This window comes from Acanthaster planci, linkage group LG05 (assembly GCF_054643075.1).
Source record: "Acanthaster planci isolate LZ-2023a linkage group LG05, COTS_SCS, whole genome shotgun sequence".
Classification (NCBI taxonomy): Eukaryota; Metazoa; Echinodermata; class Asteroidea; order Valvatida; family Acanthasteridae; genus Acanthaster; species Acanthaster planci.
The window spans coordinates 2,484,121-2,509,324 of record NC_141781.1 but is presented as its reverse complement, the minus strand read 5'-3'; the positions used below and the strand labels follow the sequence as shown (position 1 = coordinate 2,509,324).

At 40.6% G+C, this 25,204-nt stretch overlaps 2 protein-coding genes across 2 annotated transcripts; both read right to left on the bottom strand.

The window, feature by feature from the left end:
- Positions 1 to 497: 497 nt before the first annotated feature.
- On the bottom strand, positions 498 to 11,220 carry LOC110987907 (arrestin domain-containing protein 3-like). The gene is made up of 7 exons (XM_022251066.2): positions 10,866 to 11,220; positions 9,306 to 9,428; positions 6,670 to 6,914; positions 4,385 to 4,567; positions 3,829 to 4,014; positions 2,511 to 2,661; positions 498 to 2,208 (listed from the first exon to the last, which is right to left on the bottom strand). Exons 1-7 carry the CDS (start codon positions 11,101 to 11,103, stop codon positions 2,060 to 2,062), a joined length of 1,275 nt encoding a protein of 424 aa, XP_022106758.2. The 5' UTR covers positions 11,104 to 11,220; the 3' UTR covers positions 498 to 2,059.
- A 1,192-nt stretch (positions 11,221 to 12,412) lies between these two features.
- LOC110987930 (arrestin domain-containing protein 3-like) lies at positions 12,413 to 21,485 on the bottom strand. The gene is made up of 7 exons (XM_022251094.2): positions 21,295 to 21,485; positions 17,769 to 17,903; positions 16,575 to 16,819; positions 15,618 to 15,800; positions 15,127 to 15,312; positions 14,507 to 14,657; positions 12,413 to 14,220 (listed from the first exon to the last, which is right to left on the bottom strand). Exons 1-7 carry the CDS (start codon positions 21,425 to 21,427, stop codon positions 14,072 to 14,074), a joined length of 1,182 nt encoding a protein of 393 aa, XP_022106786.2. The 5' UTR covers positions 21,428 to 21,485; the 3' UTR covers positions 12,413 to 14,071.
- Between the last annotated feature and the right edge of the window lie 3,719 nt (positions 21,486 to 25,204).

The following is a 25,204-nucleotide window of genomic DNA, read 5'->3' as shown; positions in this document are numbered from 1 at the left end:
TCCAATCTTTTAAATTGTTTTACCCTCTAAAACATACAAATCGGAAAGCACATTTTTGTGGATGTCTTGTGCGTTTTTTTTTGCATATTGAAATAAGTCAATAAGATGAATGGGTCTGTGATGGTGACAAGTAAACTGTTCAAACCGTAATCAGACTGACCAATCTCCAGCCAGTGTTTGTCAGACCACACACAAGGGGCGGTTTCCTGCAGACTGCAGAGCCGCAAATTCTGGTGAAAATTTACCGTCATTGGAAATCGGTAAATCTGTTTTTCTCTTTAAAGGGCAAAACATGGTAATAAGCATTTGTGTCGTTTATTATTTTCTTCAGTACATGGGATTCAACCGCATTGACGGCAAGCGATACAAGTCATTTTTAACTGGCGGAAAAGAGTTGTCCATAGAGACATGAGGTTTGGCGCCACTATATTTTCACTGAGAATGGATTGGGGTTGGCTATGTTTGCAATGAATACTCAAAGACATTCAGACAAAACATACTTTTTTGTGTTGTGCAATTGTATTTAGACATGTTTGAAATTGCCATTGGAATCTCTTACAATTTCAGTTTGACAGCAGCCACGCTTACAGAAATTAAAAATTCCCTAACAATTAAAATATTCGTGAGTATTTGAATATTGTCAGCCGTTTGAAAAGGGCGACAGATTTCGCGTGTTGTGATTGGCCAACCTATTGCAAACTCTTGGAGGCGCACTATTGCCTAAATTATATATATAAATATATTATGCTCTTAAATTTCAATTGTAGGTTTTACATTTCGGCACTATAGTTTGTATGTTAATGCCCTGCCCTGTTTAATCTGGATTTAACACATTTGGTCCATGTGCAGTCTGACATTAGGAAATCATACGGCGAGGAATGTGGCAATTTGTAGATCTTGTTTCAAAATGAAGTACTTTAAAAATGGTTTGAAATTTAACATGTCTTTACAAATAGCAATCGAACAGACTCTGTAATTTGAACACAGCTGCATGTAAAAAAAACTGTTCTACAACTGAAAAACATTTCTTCCCATATTTTGGAAGTTAGTCAGAGTATTTCCTCCAATCTATGTGTATTGCTAGACTTCACATACAACGAAAAATGCATATTAATATATATGTAAGTATATACATTATTCTGTTTAAAAATGCACATGTAGGGAAAGTAATTTTATCACTCATTTATCTAGGCCTATACCTTTTTTGTGTAAGACATATATTAACCAAATCGTCATCGAATGAATTAAAAGATCACCTCATGAAGAAAATTTGAGCAAGTACATTTAACTTACAGTGGCAAGATAATTATTGACCGATACTAATTTTCAGAAAGTCGCACGTGGTGTACAAGGCACTTGCCAACCTCATACATAAATGTTAAAAACAATCACGCGAAAACAGTTTTCCAAGCTCATTAATGACACAATTACTGTTGAAAAATCTCAAAATAATTGTAAAAGAATACATCTCATTTGAACCATTTTCCATTGGCTGTCCCATGAGGTCAATTTGGTACAGTTTTGTCCACCAACCTGTCATTTACTATTACGCTACATTCAAAACCAAAATCACTGATTCATCATTTGTCACATAGGAGAGCGATACCAACAAAAAAGTCAAATGTAATAACTACCAAATGAAAAGTACATGAACACCGAGAAATGGGGAAAATTCAGAGTCATGGTTATGTACAGTTTACTTCCTGCCTTTGATCTACTCCCACAATGTGTATTCACAGACATACAACCCATAGTAGCAGAATGAAATACATTATGCAACTTTACTGAGCATGTCTTGACTTTAATACGGAACTTTTAAAAGTATACAGAAACAGTTTTCATCACTTAGCACATTACGCAACATGGGGAATTTTGATGTTTACATCAAAATAAGATGAAAAAGTTAAGATTTCAGTTTGGAGTAGAGCAACGCACGATCCTTTCCTTCTTTTGAAAATAGGCCCCTTGATTTACATTGCATAATTCTCCTACAAACAAGAAGAATTTCCCAAATCCCGTATATCAAAGTTGCTCCTTTGCGTCCCTCTTTCCCTACCCCTTATTGTTGAGCAGGCGGGACATCGACCGTCAGATTGAAGTAAGGATAGCGAGGAACAAACTGGTCTTGATTGAAGTAATCCTCAGAGTTCCCTTCTCGAGTGAGTCGGTCAATCACCCCGACCGCTTCCTCGTAACTCGGTGGAGGAGCTGTCAACAAAAGGGGAAACGCTGACATCATCAATGGCTTTCGAATTTCTATCCCCCCCCAAAAAAAAATAGAGGCCCTACTATAGAGCTTACTTCTCGAACATAAGTTTTGAATCCCTGGGGGACAAAATCCTCAGAACATAATTGATGAAATGCTAATGCCACATGTAGTTTTCAGAAAATTTTACTGTGGAACACAAAAGAATAATTATACACGTTATCCTCGTGCAGGAAAATATGCGTCTTTGATGGAGTTTTACCGATCGAAAAGACCGTGTTCCACAACTTCATTGCAACCTCACCTGAAGGATTGACGGTGAGTCCGGACAGTTCTATTCCGGCCACATCAGCGGGCGGGGCAGACGCGACAGCGGAAGGCGGTCTTGTGACCGTCCGGTGAGGTACGGTACCGATAACGACATTAAACTTTGCCTGGAACTCAGAGCTCTCAATCTGCAAGTAACTCAGAAAAGATGAAGTTAACAGACCACCGTTCCTCTTGGCCCCGTAAGGCAAGGGTATTTCTTGTTTACTGTTTGCGAAACTAAACGACTCAGTCATTCCATTTTAATATCAGCACTAAGGCGGCTTTTGACACTTTTAACTTTGACTTCCACACACAACCAGCAGCATATTTACTGTACGAGACTTCCTTAAAAAAAGAAATTTTGTTCTAGATGCCATATCCTCCTGCATTCACCGTTAAACCGTCGCAATGGAATACATAGACGGCATATCCACACCAATCCTACCTCAGAAGTGCAAATTTAGCAAACCACTGAAAATTTCAATTCCTGCGCAAGAGCTCATTAATATTCGGTGGTCCCACGGATTGTAAGGATACCTGTAATAATATTTCCGTAAGGAGTGCTGGGCTGATCCATGGGGGTGGTGTCCCCTTGCTTATTAACATGGTTGTCGGTCTACGTTTAAAGTTTTCAACTCCCCCAGCATAAAACCTGAAGGGTTTTATTTTGCTTGTTCGGGGATAAAACTAATAGATTAAGTTCAAATAGAGTTATCCCCGCGCAAAAATTTGACTCCCCCGGCAATCAAATCCTGGATCCGCCCCTGTGTAAATCGAACACTGGCGTGTGCTGCCAATCTGGGGACTAACTCCACAAAAAAGAGAGGCGTATGTCTGCATTCAGATCGGGGCCCCTAGAATATGGCAACAATTTTCATAGTTGCCAACTGGTTGTAAATACAAACATTAATGTCCTCTAGGGTGTTACCATGAAGTAAAACGGTTTGGCGCACTGCACCTGAGGGTACCAGGAGGCGCTATTTTTGTCCAATTTTGTGTTATTTTCTATAATCTGTCAGTTTTTAATGCAGTGGAACTCTGGCCGCTGGTGGATATTGAAAGTAATGGAGACTTATCTTGCTTTAATTCACAGCAACCATCACCGTGTGTTTATGTTCATTCAGGTATTTTGGAATGTTGTTGGTCCATAATGTCCACACAGGCCTAAGGCACCTGCATGACTGAAGCTTCATTCACCGCATAGACGCTTTTCAGAACCAACTCTGATCAAAATGTGCTCATTATCACATTGGAGGTTGCAAACCTCCTTGATAAAATGAAGGTGTCATCACAACCAAATGCACCAAACTCACCTTGACAAAGTATGCGATATCAATGATATTGCAGCCGGGAAGGCCTGAAGATGGTACCGGGGGTACTGTAAGGGGACCCATGTTGAAGTCTGTGACCCGACCCTTTGGGCAGGCCACCCTCGACTGCAGTTTCTTCAACGAGTACTTCTTTGTTTTCGTGTTGCCTCTTGATCGGAATGTAATGTACTGAAATGAAAACAATGAAACCGATACACAACGTTTAATCACTCAAGTTTTAGGGGCCAAATGGTAAACTTTCACCTCATGCTCCAAACCAGAAATGTTTCTTGATATCGATGGACTTCAACAACACTCGCAAAATTACCTATGCGCTTTCCTGTGGACTTATTGGGGCTCAATAATGGAAGTGTTCTACCTCACTGGAATTTTAAATTTGATGCAAAAGTAAACAAATTGTGACAACATTATGACGTGGGTCTGTAGGTAACCTCTTGAAAAGCCTTTGAGGTAGTACCAAATCAAACGCAGAAGGAATCTGCTCATAGCTGCAAATTTGAGTCCTGTCAGCAGTTTGACCTTCAGAAAGTTTGTTTACCTGAAACAAGACTGCTTGAAACATCCTGTTTTCGTCCCCGTCCCGGTTGTCCACGTGACCAATGACGTAGATGCCTTCGCCGGGAACAAAACCTTTCTTTGGCAGACCAGCTGTGATGATCGTCTCGGGGGAGCATCCACAACCACAACATCCAAACATCTCTTTGCGATGTTGTACCTCCGACTGTTCATGCCAAAAAATATTTATATTCCTTCGTAACAAAGAAAGCACGTCCATTCATACCGGTAATAAAGCATGTGTATTTAACAGATGCACTCGACTTGACTCGACTCCAATCACTGAGAAGAAGACCCGATTTGAGTGACTAAGATTAAACTTCTTCACGAATAATTGCAGTGAAGCGCCGGTGTCTTCGCGGTGTTGTACCTCCGACTGTTCATATCAAAGAATCTTATATTAATTGAGAGCATATTCTTTCATACCATAACACATACATGACATCAGCGGATCTTCTCATGGAGCTGTAAAATGGCACAGGAAGCAATGCAGTTTACAGGGTCCAATCACAATGATGCCCAAATACCACGTGATCACACGGTTTCCAGGTAAAGACTTACACAAATAACAAAGTAATTTACGAAGCAGAATTAGGCCTAGAGTAAAAAAAGGTCGGCCATGTTTTCCGAAAAATGTCATGCTTTTTTAAAATCGAATTTTTTTTAAGGTAATGTTTTAAAAAGAGACCGTACTTCGAATGAAATTTTTTGAACCAACATGTTTTTAAGATTCGAATGAAATTTTGTAGACCTGACATGTTTTTAAGATGTGAATCAATTTTTTGACCTAACATATTTTGAAGATTCGAATGAAACTTTTCAGAGCTAACATGTTTTCAATATCTGAATGAAATTTGACAGACCTAACGTTTGCCAGATTCGAATGCATTTTCTCCGACAATAAACAGCCGAAGGTTTCGAGTTCCGCAGCCGCATTTAATCCGAATTCAGAAAGCATCCGGCTTTCGAAAGCATCCGACTATAAAAAGCATGCGAATATTGAAAAAGCATCTTAATATTGAAAAAAACATCCGAATCGAGAAAGCATCCGATCTTTTTGACGGTGTTCGGCCCTATCGTGATGCGGATTGTGAAGAATTTTTTCAGACTTCCAGCGACTAAAATCACTCAAAACAGAGAAAACAACCTCAAAAAGTCGCAAATATGCCATTCCGAATACATATTACAGATGTACATCAATATCATGAACATTGACCTCTATAGTGTAATTCAACAACCAGAATTAGAAACCATTACTACAGGGGTATGGCACAAGGCTCGTGGACAGGTGGTACCCGTGCGTTACATGCCTCGTCGACCAAAAGGGTGTTGCCATTTGCCAGAAGCACGCACGTGTCGAACAGTAGAATGTGCGTGCGATCGAGTGCGGTGCCACCGCAGTTACGTTGTTTAATACGGGCGATTCACAATAGTGAGCCACCGCGAGTTTGCAACGCGTTGGCCAACCGTAACGCCCGAAATTTGTCGACCCTTTCCAAACGCGCATTTTGTCGACAGATTTCGCGCACTGTGATTGGCCAACGCGTTGCAAACTCTTGGGGGCGCATTTTTGCGAAACGGCAGGTTGGATTAAAGGCGCCTCTCCATAAATACGGGTTTTGGGTGCGTTGCGTACACGATGTGTTCATGCATTTCACTTTTGCGGACACAAAACTCCACTCCATTAACAATACATAACACACGTGTACGATGCGTTCGGCCGTCAAAATAGCATCGGAAGTGGTTTGGTTGGACACGCAACGCTTGGCGCAACGGTGTTGACGTGCATGGGAAGGCGCCTTATAGTCTGTACAGAGCATATAACAACATAAAAGTTCTTTTGACCTTTTTTGGAGATTGTATTTAGTTTTACATCAAAATACCTAGCAGAACCCTAAAGTCACAGATTCCCACTTCCCAATAATATGTTATTTATTTATACACGGATATGGATGGCCCAACAATCATTCTTTTGGGGCAATGAGACAAAGAGGGCTTGGAACCAAGTTTCACTTAAAATGCCAGGATAAATCCTAATCAGTTCTCCCTCTCTCCTATGAAATGGTCGTAATGAATAGGCCAGATATGCACAGTGCAGACAAAGATTCTTTCAGGTTGCTGGGGTACAACACAAGTTAATTGGTTCTTACCTGGCCATGGTATGCACAAATTATAGAACTTTGAACTTTGTCAGACACTTTTGGGCTCGCTGGGCATCGGTCCAAAACTTGAGCTTAAGTTTCATCAATTTTCCCTCTGTTCACAAACCTGGGTTGCCGGGTTAAGGTTAAGATCCAGCGTCGGTCCAGTCATGCTGAACAGCTTCTCGCATTTGTAGTCCTTGTTGGAGAATGTCCGGATTAATGACACGGTTGCCTTAGCGCGGTAGCGGATGTAGCCGTACTTCCCCTCGAAGGGAGACGGCAAAGGCGTCATTGGAAGTCGAAACTGGAAAGGAAAGCTGTTCCTGCCTGAAGGAATGTGTAAACCCTTCTCTTCACGCTGGTATTTCCCTGATTCAAATAAAACAAATTAAGGGGAGATTACAAGAGCAAGACAGAGAACACGAATGAATGACAATAATTTCAGCCTGAAATGACTGAAAACTTCACATTAGAAATTGCTATATTAAGGAGAAAGTTGACGAAAAACCGAACTTATTTACATTTGATGATGAGACCATTTTTAAACTCGTGAATGAATTTATTGACGCGTTCCCAACTAACACATGTTGTACTGTACACACAACCTTTGGAATAGCTGGGACGTAAGTAGACGCGAACAAATACCAATATGTAAACGCATTTTTAAACAAATGCTCAAGCCATGATATTTCTTTATAAGCTGCCGCTGTAAACAGAAGATAATGGAAAGGCCATTTTTACTTTATTTGAAATTTGAAATTTACTTTACCTTTCTGGAATCAGCTAGCTTTAAATCTCATTGCACCCCTCAAGGCAATCCATCGGGACGATTGCCTTCACCAGTGACTTGGACTAAATTCAGTTTACTTCGATTAGTCCCAGGGATTTGTCTGATCTCTCTCTTTTCTTTTATACATTTTTTCAGCCTGGAAATTATTATTTTTATTCAATTTCTTTATCCACGACCTGATAAGTCAACACCGTCCATGGAATGAAACTGCATGCGTGCACATGTTGCGTAAGGATTTGCCTGAATCGCCCAACGAATGCTTAATTGACTAATTTTGTTCAGGATATGTTTAGTTGTGACAAATCCCAACCATATTTAGCTTCCTGATCGTACCGCTCATGCCGGACGTAGGCGCTCGACACGCCCTGCATGCGACACGCGTATGTTCGGTCCCCGAAGACTGTGCGTTCATTTAGTTTGTGTATTCGCGCATACACAATAGTAACATATGGTCGTCGGCCTGAAAACTGATATTCTAGCAAACGACGCATATCGGTGAGGGATTTGTTCTGCCATTTCCCTTGATGAAGACCTCATGTGTGAATAAATTGCCAAGAATCCATCAAATGGGTATATATAGTAGCTTCTGATAGGAAAATCTCCGGAAACTAATCAAAGAAGTTGAAAATGTCGATTTTTCGACAAAGGATAAGTTTGAAAAATGATCGTTTTTTAGCTAACTTTGTGTCAAATTGTCACAATTTTGCCGGGTTTACCTTTAAATAACTTTGATGCCACATGAAAGACTAGTAACTCTTCTGATCTAAAACGTGTATTACTTCTAGGCAGAAAACCTTTTTGGAAATTCACTTCGTTTTTCATTGGGACCCATTTTCGTCATTTCCCGTCTTTTTCACCTTACTAAAGTGCCCAATTTTCACACTTCTGTCGAATTCCCGGCCTTCAAATGATCGGTGATACTGTAAGGAAGACTGATGAATCGTTTAAATCCATCATTTCATTTCTTCAAGATCGAGAGCCTTTTATATGAAATGCGGTTCGTTTTTCGTGCGGATTCAAATTTCCGCACTGAGTCCGACAGCGGTCAAAATTGAGATGTCCTTGGATACGAGTGCGTCTCGGTACGAGTTGACTTTTACTGCGAGGCACTCACAAATTCAGTAACGTCAAATTGCCTAACTAAAAGTCCCAAACAAAAACTTTCCGTTCTCATCCATACGGTTTCCTTCTTGCATGATACTTTCTCTTTAGAGCGTTCATGATATTCCTCACCATTGACAAGTAGAGAAATGTCTGGGAAAACTCGGCAAAACTGAAAAAAAAAATCCCTCTAAAATGTTGGCATAACTTCCAACTTCTGACTCTGTTACCTCGCAGGTACGTAAGAAAGACGGGCAAAAATTCGGCAGAAAATGGATTTTTTGCTTGTGCAAGTTAGCAAAGGGATTCTGAGTGTTTAATATACCAAGTGGTATAGAAATGAAGGAAAACAACTTTTTCTGAGCTTAATGTTGATCGATTACTTTTGGGGTCCACCTGTCCGAATCAAGAGCCATTATACTGGCTTCTGGCTGTAGTGGGATTCAGTACGCATGCGCACAAATTACGTGAGGGGAATGAATATACGTGGACGCGACTCGGGTGCAGCAAGATTGTAGATAGTTTTGGTACGCAAGCCCAATCGTTCCGCAAAGATCTTCAAGGGATATGCGTTTATCATTACGAACTGAAGAAACACATATGTAACTGTGACTACAGTGCTCCAATTGACAGTTCCTTTCTCTTTCATAAAAGTGCCCGATATTCGTTCCTTAGACACAAAAATCGCACATTTTAGCGGACTGTGAGATCAATTATTTGCCTGTCATGTATTAAACGGTCTCTCAAATACTATCAAGTTGCAGGAATGGGATGTTAGCTCCAAAGGCGTTCAAGGCGGCGCGGTTCTAAAAATGAACCGATGCACAAGATTTAAGATTGCTTTGATAGAAATAAAACCATAAACATACCTCTTCCAAACACCACTTCATTATCGTTGAAATAAATCTCCTTCAAAGTGTGAGTATGAGTCCGCTTGTTACCTGTTGTTGTCCATTTCGTTTTAGCCTTGCCTTGGAAATGGACCCATATACCTATAGAGGTGGGACCAGGGTGAAAATCCGTATTGAACATTAATGCTCAACTCTTTTTCCTCAAGGCAACTGATCAATTGGTGTCAAAATACTCACTACTGGGGCAGCCATGCTATACTAAGTGTGCCAATGGTAGACATAAAAACAAAAAGATCCCTTCTTCGGGCTTGAAGGACGTCCCCGAAGCCAGATTTGCACCCGGGAAAATGCAAAACAGAGATGGGAAAGACAGCCGACAGTACAAGACGAAAACAAGAGATATAAGGGATCGTTATTGCAGGGAGCCCGGACAAAAAATGCAGCTTTATGAAATTGATTAAAGAAGTTACTCCGTGACGGACCGATATTCATAAAAAAGCTTCTAAGTGATACACAAGAAACTTTGCTAAGTTTGTTTGGTTGCTAAGTTGGCTGTTAAGGTTAGAGTTGATCTGGGATGTCTCTAAGTCACTAGTTGGCCACTAAATCATTTGTGGGTTTCACATTTAGCAGGGAACATGGCAAGATGTAGGCCTGTACTTATCCTTGCACAGCTGAACTGTGCATAATGCAAATCCTAGTTGGCTGCATGCTGTTGCCTGAAAGTCGTCTGACCTATCCAAAACGTCACCATAGCCTTTTGACATGCAAATACACTTTTTCCGGTTTGGGGGTTTGAAGAACTGCCGGATGCTATAACTGCGTGCTTAACATATATATTTAGCTGCGAACTAGTTGGTAATTTAACATTCTTAGTAAGCTTTTCTGAATACTAAATTAGTTGGTAAACCACGGATCAGAAAACTACGGATTTAGCAGGCTGTTAAGGCCTCGTTTGGCTAATAAGTTAGCAGGCTTTTATGAATAACAACCCTAGTCTGGCAAAATCAGTCAATCTGTAATATTTAATATTCAACAAAGATGACAGATCAGATGAAAATGGGAGTAGTAGGTCATTGTCTCATCATCAACCGCAGCAGTCGCCATTTTGACACCAAATGAAATGATGGCATGAATTACCATCTCAAATTAAATAAAATCCCCAAATATCCATATTAAACGGTCTGGGTAAATTCTCTGCGATAGCCATAAGTATTTGCCCTGGGTTTTATTTTCCTTTGTGAGTGTTTTCTATTTATGTAACAAAACTAACATTAATTTACGGTATGTGCCTATATCCGCCATCTTTGCTCTTGATGTTCTCCATCCACTCCCCAGAAAGTGAGGACTGAGAATCTTGTTCGCGAACAAATCTCGCGTGTTGATTCTCCCCGTCGGATACCCCGTTCTCGTGTTCGTCTAACACGAGAACGGGGTTTCGAATACGCCCAAAAGGTCAGACATGACAGTGATCATGGCCGTGAAGGTGGGTGTACGCAATACTCGACTCCATGTAATTGTGTACACAACGAATAATCTAATAGAATCAAGCCTTTTACACATCGGGGGACAATTTACCTTTGACGTCTTTCAAGCCGTAACCTTTGTCGTTGTCCACCATCAGCACAACCTCCCCCTTGATGACATCGCCCTGAGAAAACAAATTGACGTTCCCTTCGTACGTTAAACCAAGCTGTTTCAACTTTCCCATTGTCCTGAAATATGGAGGAAGGACTGCAATCAACAGGGTTGTTTCCTGAAAAGTTAAGCAGCTCTCTAACGGACGTATCAGCTCAATCAAAGTCATATAAAACATGACTAAATGTTATCCTGTTTCGAACAGGCTCCCAAACTGCCAGAGCATGCATCTATGACGTTTTACGATGCCAAGTGGCCCCACTTTTTTTCTTGGGGAAAAGGAGGAGAACAGGAAACAAGTAGTGTTGCCAGTGAGTTCTGTAGTATGTTGAATTTCAGTTTCTAGTTTTGTATATACGAGTGTCTCCGAATATTTTGGATTGTGTCCCACGAAGGCCACCACATAACACGAAGACTTTGACCTGACCAAATAACCTTGTAGGTATACAAATAACTGTCTGGAAGCCAGCGTTAAGCAACCCCTGTGTATCTGTTTGGATCAATTGCTAATGAATTAAAGTAGTTGTGTGGTTAAGTAAGTAAATATTTACTTCAACGTCCGTTTGTGTGGAGTGTCTTCCAAATCTAAGAAATTCCATGCTATTGTGTTTCCTATAAAGGAAATGAATAACACTCTTCTTATTAAAAAAGAGGAAAACATTGCAAACAGCAGAAAAAAAATAAATCCCGTTTGTGTAAGTTTTCATTTAATTGATTGTTTAACTTTGGCTTGCTAGCATAATTGTTTCTCCTTCAGTGGACTGATAAAAACAATCCCTCCCAATGTAAATCAATCAGGTTTAAATTTTTTTTTGTTTTACGGTGTAAAACATACAAATCGGAAAGCGCAGTTTTTGTAGATGTTTTGTAATTTGCATAGTTATAAGTCAGGTGAGACATGGACATGGCCGATGAATCTATAACAGCGAAAAGTAATCAGTTCAAACCGTCATCAGATTTACGAATCTTCAGGCAGTTTTGGTTAATGGTCACAAATAACCCAGCTTTTTGCTCGCGGCATGGCCCAAATGTTGCGTGGTGTTAGTCAGTTTAGCATCCTTGGAAATTGGTAAAGCTGTTTTTCCCTTTCAAGGCCTAGATAATGCTAATATATTCTGCAATGATGATTCGTATTTTAATTTTGTTTTATTTTCTCATACGTGAGATGCAATTGCCATGACGTTAAGCATTATGCATATGCCATTTTGATTTGCAGACAAAAATATCCGCAGCAACACTGGGGCTCGGCGCAATTATGCAGTAAAGTGGTGTGGGCTGCATCCGCCGTTGAATATCAAGGCATTGAGATTAAAGACTCTTTCGTGAGTCCTTGTTGAGACATTTCTCAAGGTATGATTTGTCGAAGTTGCCATTTGACAATGTCAATATGTTAACAGAAATTAAAATATCCCGTACAATCAAAACAGTCCAAGTATACGTTTTCAAAATAGGACATTCGTGTAATGAAACTCACAATTGTCAAATCCTCAGGTTATCGGTCAAGTGAATTTTATTCACAAAGCGTTTGATAAAAACCGGCAAGGTTTCCTGGAAGAGTTGCCCTTCCAAGGGCCCTCTTAAGTAGGCGTGGGAAAGCACCCAACGAATAAAAAACGTGAATATTTCACGAACACAAAGACAAAAAATAGCTTTTGGTCACTCAACAAATTAAGACCCCCCCAAAAAAAACTGACAAAAAAGACGGCCAATAGGCCGCATATGAATTCTACAGGATAGATTATAAAAATTAAAGTGTTTTACTGATTTAAACACATGCTAAAAACTTGAGAAGCAAAATCGCTTTAATTCAAAGGTTCGAAAGTTAAATTTGCTGCTCACTTGTCGAAATTGATCAAGAAAGCCTATATCATTGGCGCTCTTTATTTTCAATTGAAAGTTTTCATTTTCACTGCTAGTTCATATCGTTGCTGATCTGATTTTTATAAATTAGGTTTATGTACAGACTGACATAAAAAGTATGTAGATATTATTTCAAAATACGTGTAGCTTTTTGGAACTTTTTGAGGAAACATATATATCTTTGACAATGACGCGTTTGTGAGCAAATGCACTTTGAATACAGCTTGAATGTGGTCGTACAAAAGAATGTTCCACAACTGAGCAACATTTCTTCCAATATTTTAGAAATTAGTCAAAATCGTACTTCTACTATACATTTCTAAAATTAAAACACAACAGAAATAGAGATTTGTAACAGAGTATGAAAACATAGTTTTATTTAAAAATATAACATTTATACATGGGGAAATAACTCTTTTTTTACATACTTGTCTACCCTATGTTTGTATAAGACACAGATTGACAAAATCTTCATCATCGAAAAAAAAATTAAACATTATCAGCCTATCTAATCTACAGCGGCAAGATTATTCACTGACTAACATGAAGCTTCAGGAAAAAAATGGCATATTGTACACAAAACACTTCCCAGCCTCACAAATCTTCACGTAAAAATCTGCGCAAAACACAATTGAAAATGAAATTTTCAACCTCCTCAAAGAAACTTGATATTCACTTCTAAAAAATTCCCAATTATCTCATTTTATTCCGTATCCCTCGGCTGTATTTCAGAGCTTTGTGCTCACCGCACGCCTTGCTAATATTACTCCTATTACAAAACATTCCCAATAACAGTCACGGATCCAACTTTTGTCAGATTCGTACGGATGTGAAGTATCAACTGAGAAGTACATGGAAAGCGAGCAATAGTGGAAATGCAGTCAAAATTATGCGCAACATATTTCCCATCTTGAATCTACGATCTACTTCCACAGCGTGTGGAGAGGTATATACAACAGTAATAGACGAAAATACAAATGGGATTTTACTGAAAATGTCGTGACCGACAAGGTAATAAAAGCAACAGTTTTACACACCCGGCACATTACACAATAATTGAAATGTCAATTTTACTTGTAGGAAGAAGATGTGAAATTTAAGATTTCATTTTGAAATTTCCCTTCATGAGAATTCAAGCCACGTCTGATCCTACACTTCTTTGGAAAATCTGAACTTCTTGTTTGTTATCACCTCGAACCTAAAACCAAACTCTTTATGATCAAGAAGACTTCCCAATATCCCTCCCAGTATACGGGAGTCTTGTTCTCCCTTCTGTTGCTGGTCCCTTACTGTTGAGCAGGCGGGACATCGACCGTCAGATTGAAGTAAGGATAGCGAGGAACAAACTGGTCTTGATTGAAGTAATCCTCAGAGCTCCCTTCTCGAGTGAGTCGGTCAATCACCCCGACCGCTTCCTCGTAACTCGGCGGAGGAGCTGTCAACAAAAGCAGAAAAGCCAACATAATCAGTGACAGCCGCAACACTGACTAGGTTGTTAAACAGCGGCGGTTTTTTTTTTTTCATTTCATTTTCATTTATTATTTCTCAGGTACACGTATCAGGACAAAGACAAAAAGCAACAAGCATAAAACAGGACATGGGCAACGTTGGGTTGTCAGATCTGGTGCAACCAGTTTATAAGTCTTCATCGGAGTGTTCCTGATCGACCTCAAATCCTGAAGCACTGGTGAAGCTGTTCCAGGAATTTACTAAGACCTCACCTGATGGACTGTTGGTGAGTCCGGACAATTCTATTCCGGCGCCATTAGCAGGCGGCGCAGAGGTGACAGCGGTAGGGGGCCGTGTGACGGTCCGATGAGGTACTGTGCCAATAATCACATTTAACTTGGCATAGAACCCGGAGCTTTCAATCTGAAAGTATTTCAGAAAAAAAACTACAATATTTGACAGAACTCCGTTCCTCTTGCAAAGCAGGGCAAAAGGAGCTATTTCACGTTTATTATTTAGTACACAATCTGGTACGACTCTGTTGTTCGATTGCAGCATTAAGACTAATTGTAACACTTTAATCTTTCGACTTTAAAACACTATACCTGTTTTGTATGAGTGGGCCCACAAATTACCAACTATGTTGGCAGAATTGTAGGGGAAAGGAATTAAAAAATTAAAAAAGTGTTTTTACATCAAGGTGAGATAATGGGTGCCAAAACAGAGGCAAATACAAGGGTGTGCAAAACCCGCCTGCTGCTGTGGGCCCTTAGAAAACCTCTCTGGTAATCATTCCACTGATAGTTTATTTTCTTCCAATTTCACCCCTACTTTCTAAATGTGCACACACTGCACATTAACATGAAGGTGGCATCACGTCCACCGAACTCACCTTGACATAGTAATCAATATCGATGATATTGCAGCCGGGAAGGCCCGAAGGTGGTACCGGGGGTACTGTAAGGGGACCCACGTTGAAGTCTGTGACCCGACCCTTTGGGCATGCCACCCTCAACTGCAGTTCCCTTAAAGAATACTTCTTTGTTTTCGTGTAGCCTTTTGATCGGTATGTAATGTACTGGAATGAAAACAATGAAACCAACACACAACGTTTAATCACGGCAGGTTTTAGGAGCCAAATGGTAAAGTTTTACTATCAAACGCTCCGAGCAAGAATGGTACAATTATGACATTGCTGAAGTTTAAAAATACTTGCAACAATTGACAACCTCAAGAAATTGCCTGTAATTACAAAAAAGCGCCCTGTGAAATCAAACACAGAGGGAATCTGATTGTTAAAGAGTTCAGTTGCAAACATTGAGTGCCTTCTGCAGCTTGGCCAATTCAAGATCGAGTGAGACAAGCCCTCTAAAGTTCGTTTACCTGAAACAAAGCTGCTGTAAACATCCTTGTCTCGTCCCCGTCCTGGTTGTCCACGTGAACAATGACGTAGATACCTTCGCCGGGAACGAAACCCTTCTTTGGCAGACCAGCTGTGATGATCGATTCAGGGGAGCATCCACAACCACAACATGCGACTATCTCTTCACGATGTTGCACCTCTGACTGTTCATAATGAGCAAAGTCCATTCATACATAAGCAGGACAGGGCATTCATTCAAACCATTGCATTAGTACAGGAGGCAATGTAGCCCATCCTATTAGCCGCGAGCAAAACCAATAGAGGGCGTTTTTTAGAGCAACACAGTTCGAGCGGCTTGTTCTCGATGTTCACGAACAACTCGTGTTGTTGCTTGTTGGTCGGCCGCTCGAACGCCGGAAAAAAAATGACCGCTTATCCGCTGGTACTAGTGGCATGCAACATGGCGGCGTCCATGTACGTTCTTGGACGGTAAATGTTTGGATAACTGGGCTGAATTATTTTTCTTATTTAAAAGGAACATTCATTTCTGTGTTAAGGAAAATTATCAGTATTAATTTTTCTAAATTTCAAAAATCTAAATTTCAAGAGTTTTCCTGCGTGTTCCTGTAAAACCCTGACGAGGAGGTGGTGTGTGATCCTGTTCCGAGAACAGTGTTCTTGGGTCGAGTTCCCACCGTTCGAGTGCGAGAACAAGAAACTCGTGTCAAGAACACGGTGCCCGAACCCGACCTTTAAGTGGAACTTTAATTAGCTGGTACACGCACGACTATGAAATGCAATCGTATACAACGATGTGTTTAGCTCGCAGCTGCACATACATGTAACAAGTGTAAACTGGACCGTACCTGTTCGCAATATGCAAGAATATCGTTCTTTTCCAGGAACTTTTGAGCTTGTTCGATATCGGCGTAAAAGTTGAGATTTTTGTTTCACAATTTGTTCATCTGTTCACAAACCTGGGTATTTGGGTGCTGGTTGAGGTCCAGCGTCGGTCCAGTCATGCTGAACAGCTTCTCGCATTTGTAGTCCTTGTTGGAGAATGTCCGGATTAATGACACGGTTGCCTTAGCGCGGTAGCGGATGTAGCCGTACTTCCCCTCGAAGGGAGACGGCAAAGGCGTCATCGGAAGCTGGAACTGGAAAGGAAAGCTGTTCCTGCCTGAAGGAAGGTGCAAACCCTTCATCTCATACTGGTATTTCCCTCAATAAAATAAAACAAATTAAGAACAGATTACCAAGAACAAATGAGCAAAGGAATAAGATGTACCTGTAAGTTAAGTACCAGGTTTGCGGTGCCACCATGCAAAATCTCTCTTTTGTGAGTACGTGTGGTTCTGAAGACATCCGAACGGGTACTCAACATTTTGGACAGTATGCTCCGTCCATCGTCAGAAATTTCTAAGGGGACAAGGCACCCTGAAATGGCTGGAAACTTCATTTTTGTTTTGGCACAATTTATAATTCTACCTATACGGCAAGAGCTAGCTTTAAATCTCGTTCAGTTGCATCCCTCATGGCAACCCATCGGGGATGGTTGCTCTGAACGATGGCTTGGGCCAATCGCAGTTAATTTAGGTTGGTTACAAGGATTTTTCGGATTTTGATTCAGATCGAGTAAGTATTTTGGCCTGGAAATTATTTGTATTCCTTCATCAATGATGTTAAAGTCAACTACATCCAGGGAATGCAACTGGTTTTCTGTGCACCTGTGTAAGAATCTTTGAATTGCAACACGAATGCAGCATAGCTTGATAGCACGGGCGTTGCCAAGGGGGGGGTCGGGGGTATCATCCCCTTGGCTGATTTTGTCGGCAAAATGGTCTGTCCGCAAAATTGAAGAAAGTCAGGTAGGTGTTGGGCTAGGGAAACAGACTACAGTACACTCGTTTTGCTTGACGATCAGTCGGCAAATTTCATGTGGCACCTCATTCAAAATGCTCTAGCGACGCCCGTGCTTGACAGTTTGGTTTATGAGCTCATATTTATGAGTTCCAGCCAGTTTTAGCTTCCAGACTTAATCGGCCGCGCCGGTGTAGATGGTAAATCTGTCCCCTGGTAAAGATAAAACTGTCCTCTGGACAGAACTGCTCTGGTAAAAGTTTCCCCCGAGCCGTTGATTCTGATCCCCTCCACGTCAATTTATTATTTACCTCTTCCAAACACCACTACATAATTGTCGAAATAGCTTTCTTTCAAAGTGTGGGTATGAGTTTGGCTGCTGTTGTTGCTGTGACTTGTTGTTGTCCATTTCGTCTTAGCCTTGCCTTGAAACCGGATCCAAATACCTAAAGGTAGGAAATGGGTGAAAATAAAAAAATAAAACAAAACAAAACAAAACAAAAACAAACAAACAACCCAAAACCCCAACAAACAAACAAACAACACACGTTGAGCTTCAATGTGCAGCTCTGTTAATCGAAGTAAATTATTGGCAAATAATTTGCTCACTTTCGGGCTAGCCGTCACTAAACTGAATGTATCAATGGTGGAAATTAAAACAAAGATCGGACGACGCTTTCCTCCAGTTTGAAAGACACCACCAAAGTGCGAAAAAGAGATCCTAAAGGTAAAAACAAATGACAGGAAAAGGTGTCTACACGATGAAAACCAGACACGTCGGGAATTATTAGGGGAGGGAACCAGTCTAAGCAGGTCAAAAGTCGAATCGTAACTTTCCTTCGCATCATTCAAAACAAGCTGCTGTGTTTTTGCATCAAAATTGGATGATTCCCCGGTGCATCGGTCCGGCAGGACGGTAACTTGTAAAGGCTAGTCCCGAAGTAAATTCGAAGTGTCATTTAAGTGTCAAATGGCATTCAGTTGCATTTACTCACTAAAATATAAAGAGTAGCGGCGTGTTCAATAGCTTGCACGCTTATGTATGCGCATTAATAGAAACTAAATGTCCCTCTCAAATTCTGACAATTTTTTTTCATACTTCTAACAGATTGCCACAGATACCCCGGTTCCAATTTCCTATGAAGTTGATGCCCAATGAGAGATCTATTAGACATCAATATAAGCCTGTCCTCATTGTCTTCATAAATTGTGTCGCATTTTGATTTATTGGCTGATTTGAGGCTTTTGGAGCAGTTTCCGACCATACCAACTAACAGATAAGGATCTAGTTCCCTCTTCTTTTGACCAGGTAACAAGTTATGCTTTTAAAGTAAAGTGTAGCTGCAACAATTTTTTCTTAGACACAATATTTCCTCAACTTTGTACTCTTTTCAAGGTATGAAAACCTTTTTACATTTAAAATTGATTACATGCATTGAAAAGAAAACTGAGGGCGCTGTTGCTCTCTTGCATCCTATATGATGTTTTTTGGCACTATTAGACTAATTAGTGCGCTTACAGCTTCCAAGTCAGGTAGTAAAAAAAACAGTTGAAACCTGAGACGGAGCCGAATTGAGTATTGGAAAACGGCCTCAGTGTATAGACAAATCCGACGAGACGCCATCGTGCACATGTCTTAATTTCAGCACGCGTGCGCACTTGGGCAAATGCAACGCGCAAGTACGACCTGCGTGTGAACAGGATGGCCCCGCAGTAATGGTTTCCAATTCTTCTTACCGGACTTATCTGTAAGTCTTTCTGTTTAAATTGTGAACTCAGAATTTACCTATGCTGTAGGCTCCTAAACAATTCTGAGATTGATGCTTATATTGCTCTGCACAAACAAGACAATAGATTTAAAGAAAAGTGGCAGTTAGTCATTACCTTGGCAACCGTTTTTCTTTGTAAAATTGGCCGTTCACTCAATTTTCCTCAGAGTTTTTTGGTCATTTTGTAAGATCTGAAACTGTCAACAGAAATGTCAATTTAAATGTATTCGTTTTTTCGGGTGCAAAACCTGATAAAAAAGAATTAAGATTCAACAGAAGGGATGGGTAGGTTGCTCGGCTTTTTTGGAACAGGGTGGGGCTCGGAGAGTGTGATAAAAAATACTCGCGCACCTGTTTCAATCCATTAAATTCCGTGCAGTGTACAGGGCTTTAGTAAATGAAGGGGCGGGATACCTGCATGCAATTTAGCAGATGACTGTGCCCCAAAACAAAAGTGCGACGGTAGACCACTGGGCAGATCCATGATTTTGTGCTCTGCGCATTCATGTCCAAATCAGACCTGCCGTACGCACTGAAGTGCATAGTGGGACAGCGCACACGGTCTGGAACCTGCGTGTGGGCAGTCCAGCGAAACCCCGTTCGTTGCTGTCTTTGGTAGCCCTACATCGTCGGTAGTATAGTTTCGCCTTTCATTTTCCGATTCCATCATTCGGCGTGGCTATTCGGATATTCCATTCGCCTTTGTCATTTTAATAAAGGAACCAGGAAATGAATTTTTCTTAGAATCACTTTTTGTGTATCTCTGCACTCTTCTTCCGTGTATGAAGACCGTTTGACATCTTTTTTGAGTTCGAACAGAGCGGTGCACTTTTTCCAACATTAAAAATTGGCCAAGCAGTTCTGGACAAGTGAGGGCGCTTTTGCTTTGATGTAAATCCAGGAGGACATGGTTCAGGTTGCATGTTTTCATGTTCAAATCGTGAACCCAAAATCTGCTATCTGGGAACATTTCTGTGCAAAGGATTTTTCGTATACTTACACAGCAATCTATTGCCAAAGAAAATAAAATCTGCCATAGCAGTGGTTTAAAAAAATCTGGAAATTTTCTGTGCACAATTCAGTGCCACATTGAGATTCAGTGCCTTGGATGACATCATAGTTCTGCTTATAAATATGCAAATTTAAATTAGTATAAAAACAAAAAAGCATCATAATATGGAGTAAAACTGAAAAACAAAATTTTAAATCGAGTTAATTGAAACCCCAAGATACAATTTCAAGGGTTTTAGTGAAATTTATACAAACATTTCTATTTCCTGGTTCCTTTAAACTTGTCACCTTTACCGTTCATCTGGCAATTTCACCACTTTCACCTTCAGCAGTTTTGCAGTTTTTTCAGCAAGGCAATCGGCAATTACACCAGATCGAATGATGAAATTGCCACAATATACGGTGTATGATGAAATTGCCCGACCGTATGATGACATTGTCACATGGACTGACGAAGGGTCAAACGAAATTGTGACCTTCATTAACGAAGCTGACGATATGGAGCTACGTACGGCAACGTCGTCCCGGTGTACAAACATTAATAATGTGATCGTTGGTGCGTGCTGCACTTGTTGAACACAAGTGCTGTATCATACGGCGCTGCGGAGGACGGGGTACTCACCGTGTAGTAATGGGCGCTGGTATAGTCGCCGGCGCAGGTACCGACCACTAGTCGTAAACACAGTAACACTACTCACAGAGCCTGAGTCGCGACTAGTCCACTTTCTATCTAGAAATTGGTGGTGATGACAACATATAAACAATGCTTTTTGGTTTGAGAGACCTGTCAACTAGTCGTACAGGCCCACTGAAGCCTTAGGCTTACTGTTGGTGAAAACCTTCCTTGCATGCATGTAGGCCATTATGTACACCCCCCCCCCACACACACACACGAGAAGAGATATACATGTACATGTACATGTAGGCTCGGCGAACATGTACTGTACAGTACATGTACACAAACACACACGAAAAGGTCATACGCAGTTATTATTGTGCTCTACAGAAAGCAATTTGAAAGCAGCTAAATTTCCACGTACGCAGGGTGCCAATTTACCTTTGACGTCTTTCAAGCCGTAACCTTTGTCGTTGTCCACCATCAGCACAACCTCTCCCTTGATGACATCGCCCTGAGAAAACAAATTGACGTTCCCGTCGTATGTTAAGCCAAACTGTTGCAACTTCCCCATCGTGTGTAGTACTGATACTAACGCCAGAGAGAAAGGACAGGAGTGTTCCTGGAAATAATCAGGTGTTTCCTAACGGACGCATGAGCAGAATCAAATTCAGATGGAAATGCATTCATCTATAACTGCACTATGTAGTGCACTAATGGATAAATGATACTTGCCCAGCTTTAAATGACCCCACACATCATCTTTTCTTTAAGATGGAAAAACAAAAACTGTTAAAATTCACCCTAAATTTCATTACAGTATCCGTGATTTTTTTCAATTTTTCGGTCGTGGGGAAAGCAGGTAGAGATCGAGGAACTTTTGCCTGTGACGTTGTGGCGTTTTCAGTCCCCCGTGCATGTAAAAAATCGTATTGAAATCATAGGATTTGGGACTGTATGGTGCAATGCTCTGAAAAACGGATTTTTGTCCTGCTCTGACCATCGTACTACGCGAAAACTTTGACCCCCACCTCCGTGGCCTTGTACAAGAAGGCTTACGTACATGGAGTCACTATATATGGTAAAAGAATATATAAATTTCGTCCTCCATTTTGTCACGCAAACTGTTTTTTCAGGTTCAGCTATGGCCAGCCCAGTATTGCGAATTGTGTGCAACGTTCACAATTTGTGTGGGAGTGTGCAATCAATGTGTGATGTCTATTATTGTGTGAGCGATGTTTCTTATTCGTGCTACGTCTTATGTTTGTCAGCATTGTTTGATCTTAATGTGTGCAGTGTCAGTATGTTTATGCGACGTTTGACGGATATAGGGAACCACATGCAAGTGCGATACATCTGTGCGGTATATGTATATGCCGATGCTAAAATATGTGTGTTATGACTAGATGTGTGCAATATTAATGTGCATGCATGTGTGATAAATGCGATGAGTGGATTGGTTTTTAAAACAATCTCAAACATCTCAAGCAACTTAATTAAACTTCAAAAAGTCTTATTCGAATACCTATTCTTTGTTATAACGTGTATTACATGGCCTTTATCAACCCAGTGTTTGCGACGGTATTTTAGGAGCTTCTGCTGGTATATCCATATTCCACATTCGTGTACTATTTACCCATATTCATGGAAATAAGTAATTGTTGAATTTAGCATCGTGAGAAATAATTTCCCCAGAGGTTTAGGACGGACCATAAGTCAGTTAGATGTATACTGGTAAGGTCGTTAATAATAGCCTTATAAAAAAGCAACACCGTGAGATGGTAGAAAAAATGTAGCAAATCCATGACACTGATACGTTGAAACACTATAAACTCGAAGAATAAGCTTTCATTGTTATATTTAAACGTATTATCATCCAAATAAGTGTTACTTTTCTTACCAAAATTTGAAAATAAGTCAGTCAGATTTACAAGAAGTTCTTTTAAAGCGTAATTATTAATGAATAGTTTGCAACTGAAGTCCGACAGTCCTTTTAGGGTACCACATTAAAGTGACCACCTGGAGGCTCACATTGTCTTGTATGATATTGGGGTGTGAATAAAAGAGGCTCCAATACAGTTACTTGTCCCGTCTGTTCTTGTCCCGTCCCGTTGCCATGTCTGTCCCTGCGGAGGTTGTGCATTAGGCGATACATCTCCGCCCAACGGGCCTGCCCCTCCGGTCGTAGGTTTCCCTGAAGGAGTACCACGCTGGCTGAGTGACCACCGGGGGAACACTTATAGTCCGGGGTATCTCGGTAATTCCGCCACACTATTATTAGAAGAAATGTTCAGGTCAAACAAACGAACGACAACCATGGAAATGCGTTCCAATCATTTATGCACGTGACCTCACTTACGACAAAGTGGGTCACCAGTCCATGCACTGAGTTCTGTTCCGTCATCTTCAATGGGTGTTGCAGTTGGAACAAAGGGATAGACCAGTCGGTGAGGCACGGTGCCGATAACAACTTCCATTTACACATGGAACCTTCGACAGTCAACCTAGACAGTGACTCAGGAACTTGGTTATCAATAACTACATGTAAAAAGGGGCAATCCCTAATATACATCTCTTCCTACGGCATCTGCAGTCAACGAATTCTACCGGCATGATACCATTTAATGTGAGAAAAACTCAATGATTACACAGAAACTCTGAAGCTGAAATGATTAAGCTGTTTATGTGACACATAATTGAATTAATTTTTTGTTTTCATTTTTCTCTTAACTGGAATTCGATTAATAATAGATTGCAATTGATAATGGCGTGGCTGCATATTTTGCTTACTGTGTGTTAACGTTACAACACATCTATCCACACAACTTTAAAGTCAAGAGCCTGAAAAAGACAAACTGCATGCAAAGATCTCATGCGGAAATAACCTGCAAAATTCTCGCCATTGGGGAAACCGGCCTGACACCTTAAAACCAAAATGTAGAATGTAGCGGTAAATTTACAGAGCTTGAGTAGCAACTGGTTCAATTGCTTGATTGAGCGCAGCAATAACAGTTGTTTACCTGAAAAAGAGTAAAAGTGAAGGGCATTTCTCCTCCCCGTCGACGGTTGTCCACGTGACCAGTGACGTAAATGTCGTCATAGCCCTCCTTCGGCAAGACGGCAGTAAGGAGCACCTCCGGAGTACGTCCACAGCCAAAAACATCCCATTACTTGGCCGTAGTGCAGCGTTTCCTCCTGTTTATTTCAAAAAGTCTTAAAACTGGTATCATGAAAACATGCAATTTTCATTTTTTTCAAATTAGAGGCTCGCTCAATTGGCTCTGAATGCAACTCCCAGACGCTTAGCTGTTCGGTCATAAAAATCACCACAACAGCCTGGTTTTGTTTATCTACGATGATTGTGTGATCAACATTAGTCAATATGGAAACAATACAGCCGTTTCACAGTAGTGCGCCATCAAGAGTTCACAACGCGTTGACCAATCACAATGCGCGAAATTTGTTGACCCAATGTGCGTTTGGAAAGGTTCGACAAATTTCGCGCGTTATGATTGGCCAACGCATTGCAAACTCTTGGTGGCGCACTATGTGAATCGCTCGTATTTTGTAAAAGCATGATTTATAGTTTAAAACCTCTCTGTCACCATAGTTTATTATCTTTTTATTTTTTGGAGGTTCAATTGTGACTCAGACAGTTGCCGAAAAGTCTTTGATGGCATTTATTTGTCTGATTCAGGGACCCATGGGCGCTGTGGCTGTCGCAAATGTGTCCCATTTCGTTTGCTTTGCATAACTAGGAGAAGAAAAATTAAATTGATAGCAGTCATCATAGTATAAAACATGATCTAATGCTCTTATCTATTACCAAGAATGCTTTAGATAGGTGTTTCAAAACACGGAATGACTTATAAAAGCATCCCAAATTCGTAATAATAATTAATTTTATTAAACTACAAGCAAACGTGTACACAGGAAAAAATTAATGAGAACAACTAAATAGGCAAATCTTATACGGTCATAAATTTACTGAGCCAAGTTTACAGCAGTATAGTTAGTCATCAAAATCATGTTCATCGATCTAAAACTCAGAAAGTAGGCCTAACAGTACGAGACAAACGTGGACATACGCCTATGTACGCTATACGCTGTTGCGCACAACGATCTCCATATCTGCCTTTATTGATTATGATTTTTACGTATGATTGTCCGAGTGTCATTATTGATTTCGTAGCAGGTGGACTGATCTCTTACCTTCGACATTTTGTAGACCGCATCCATCGGGGTTGTCCAATGTGAGCAAAAAATGCCTCTTGATAACATCTTCTCGGCAAAATATATTAACGTTTCTGTCTTATTATCACGATTTCCCACAGTCTGACCTTATGTGTAC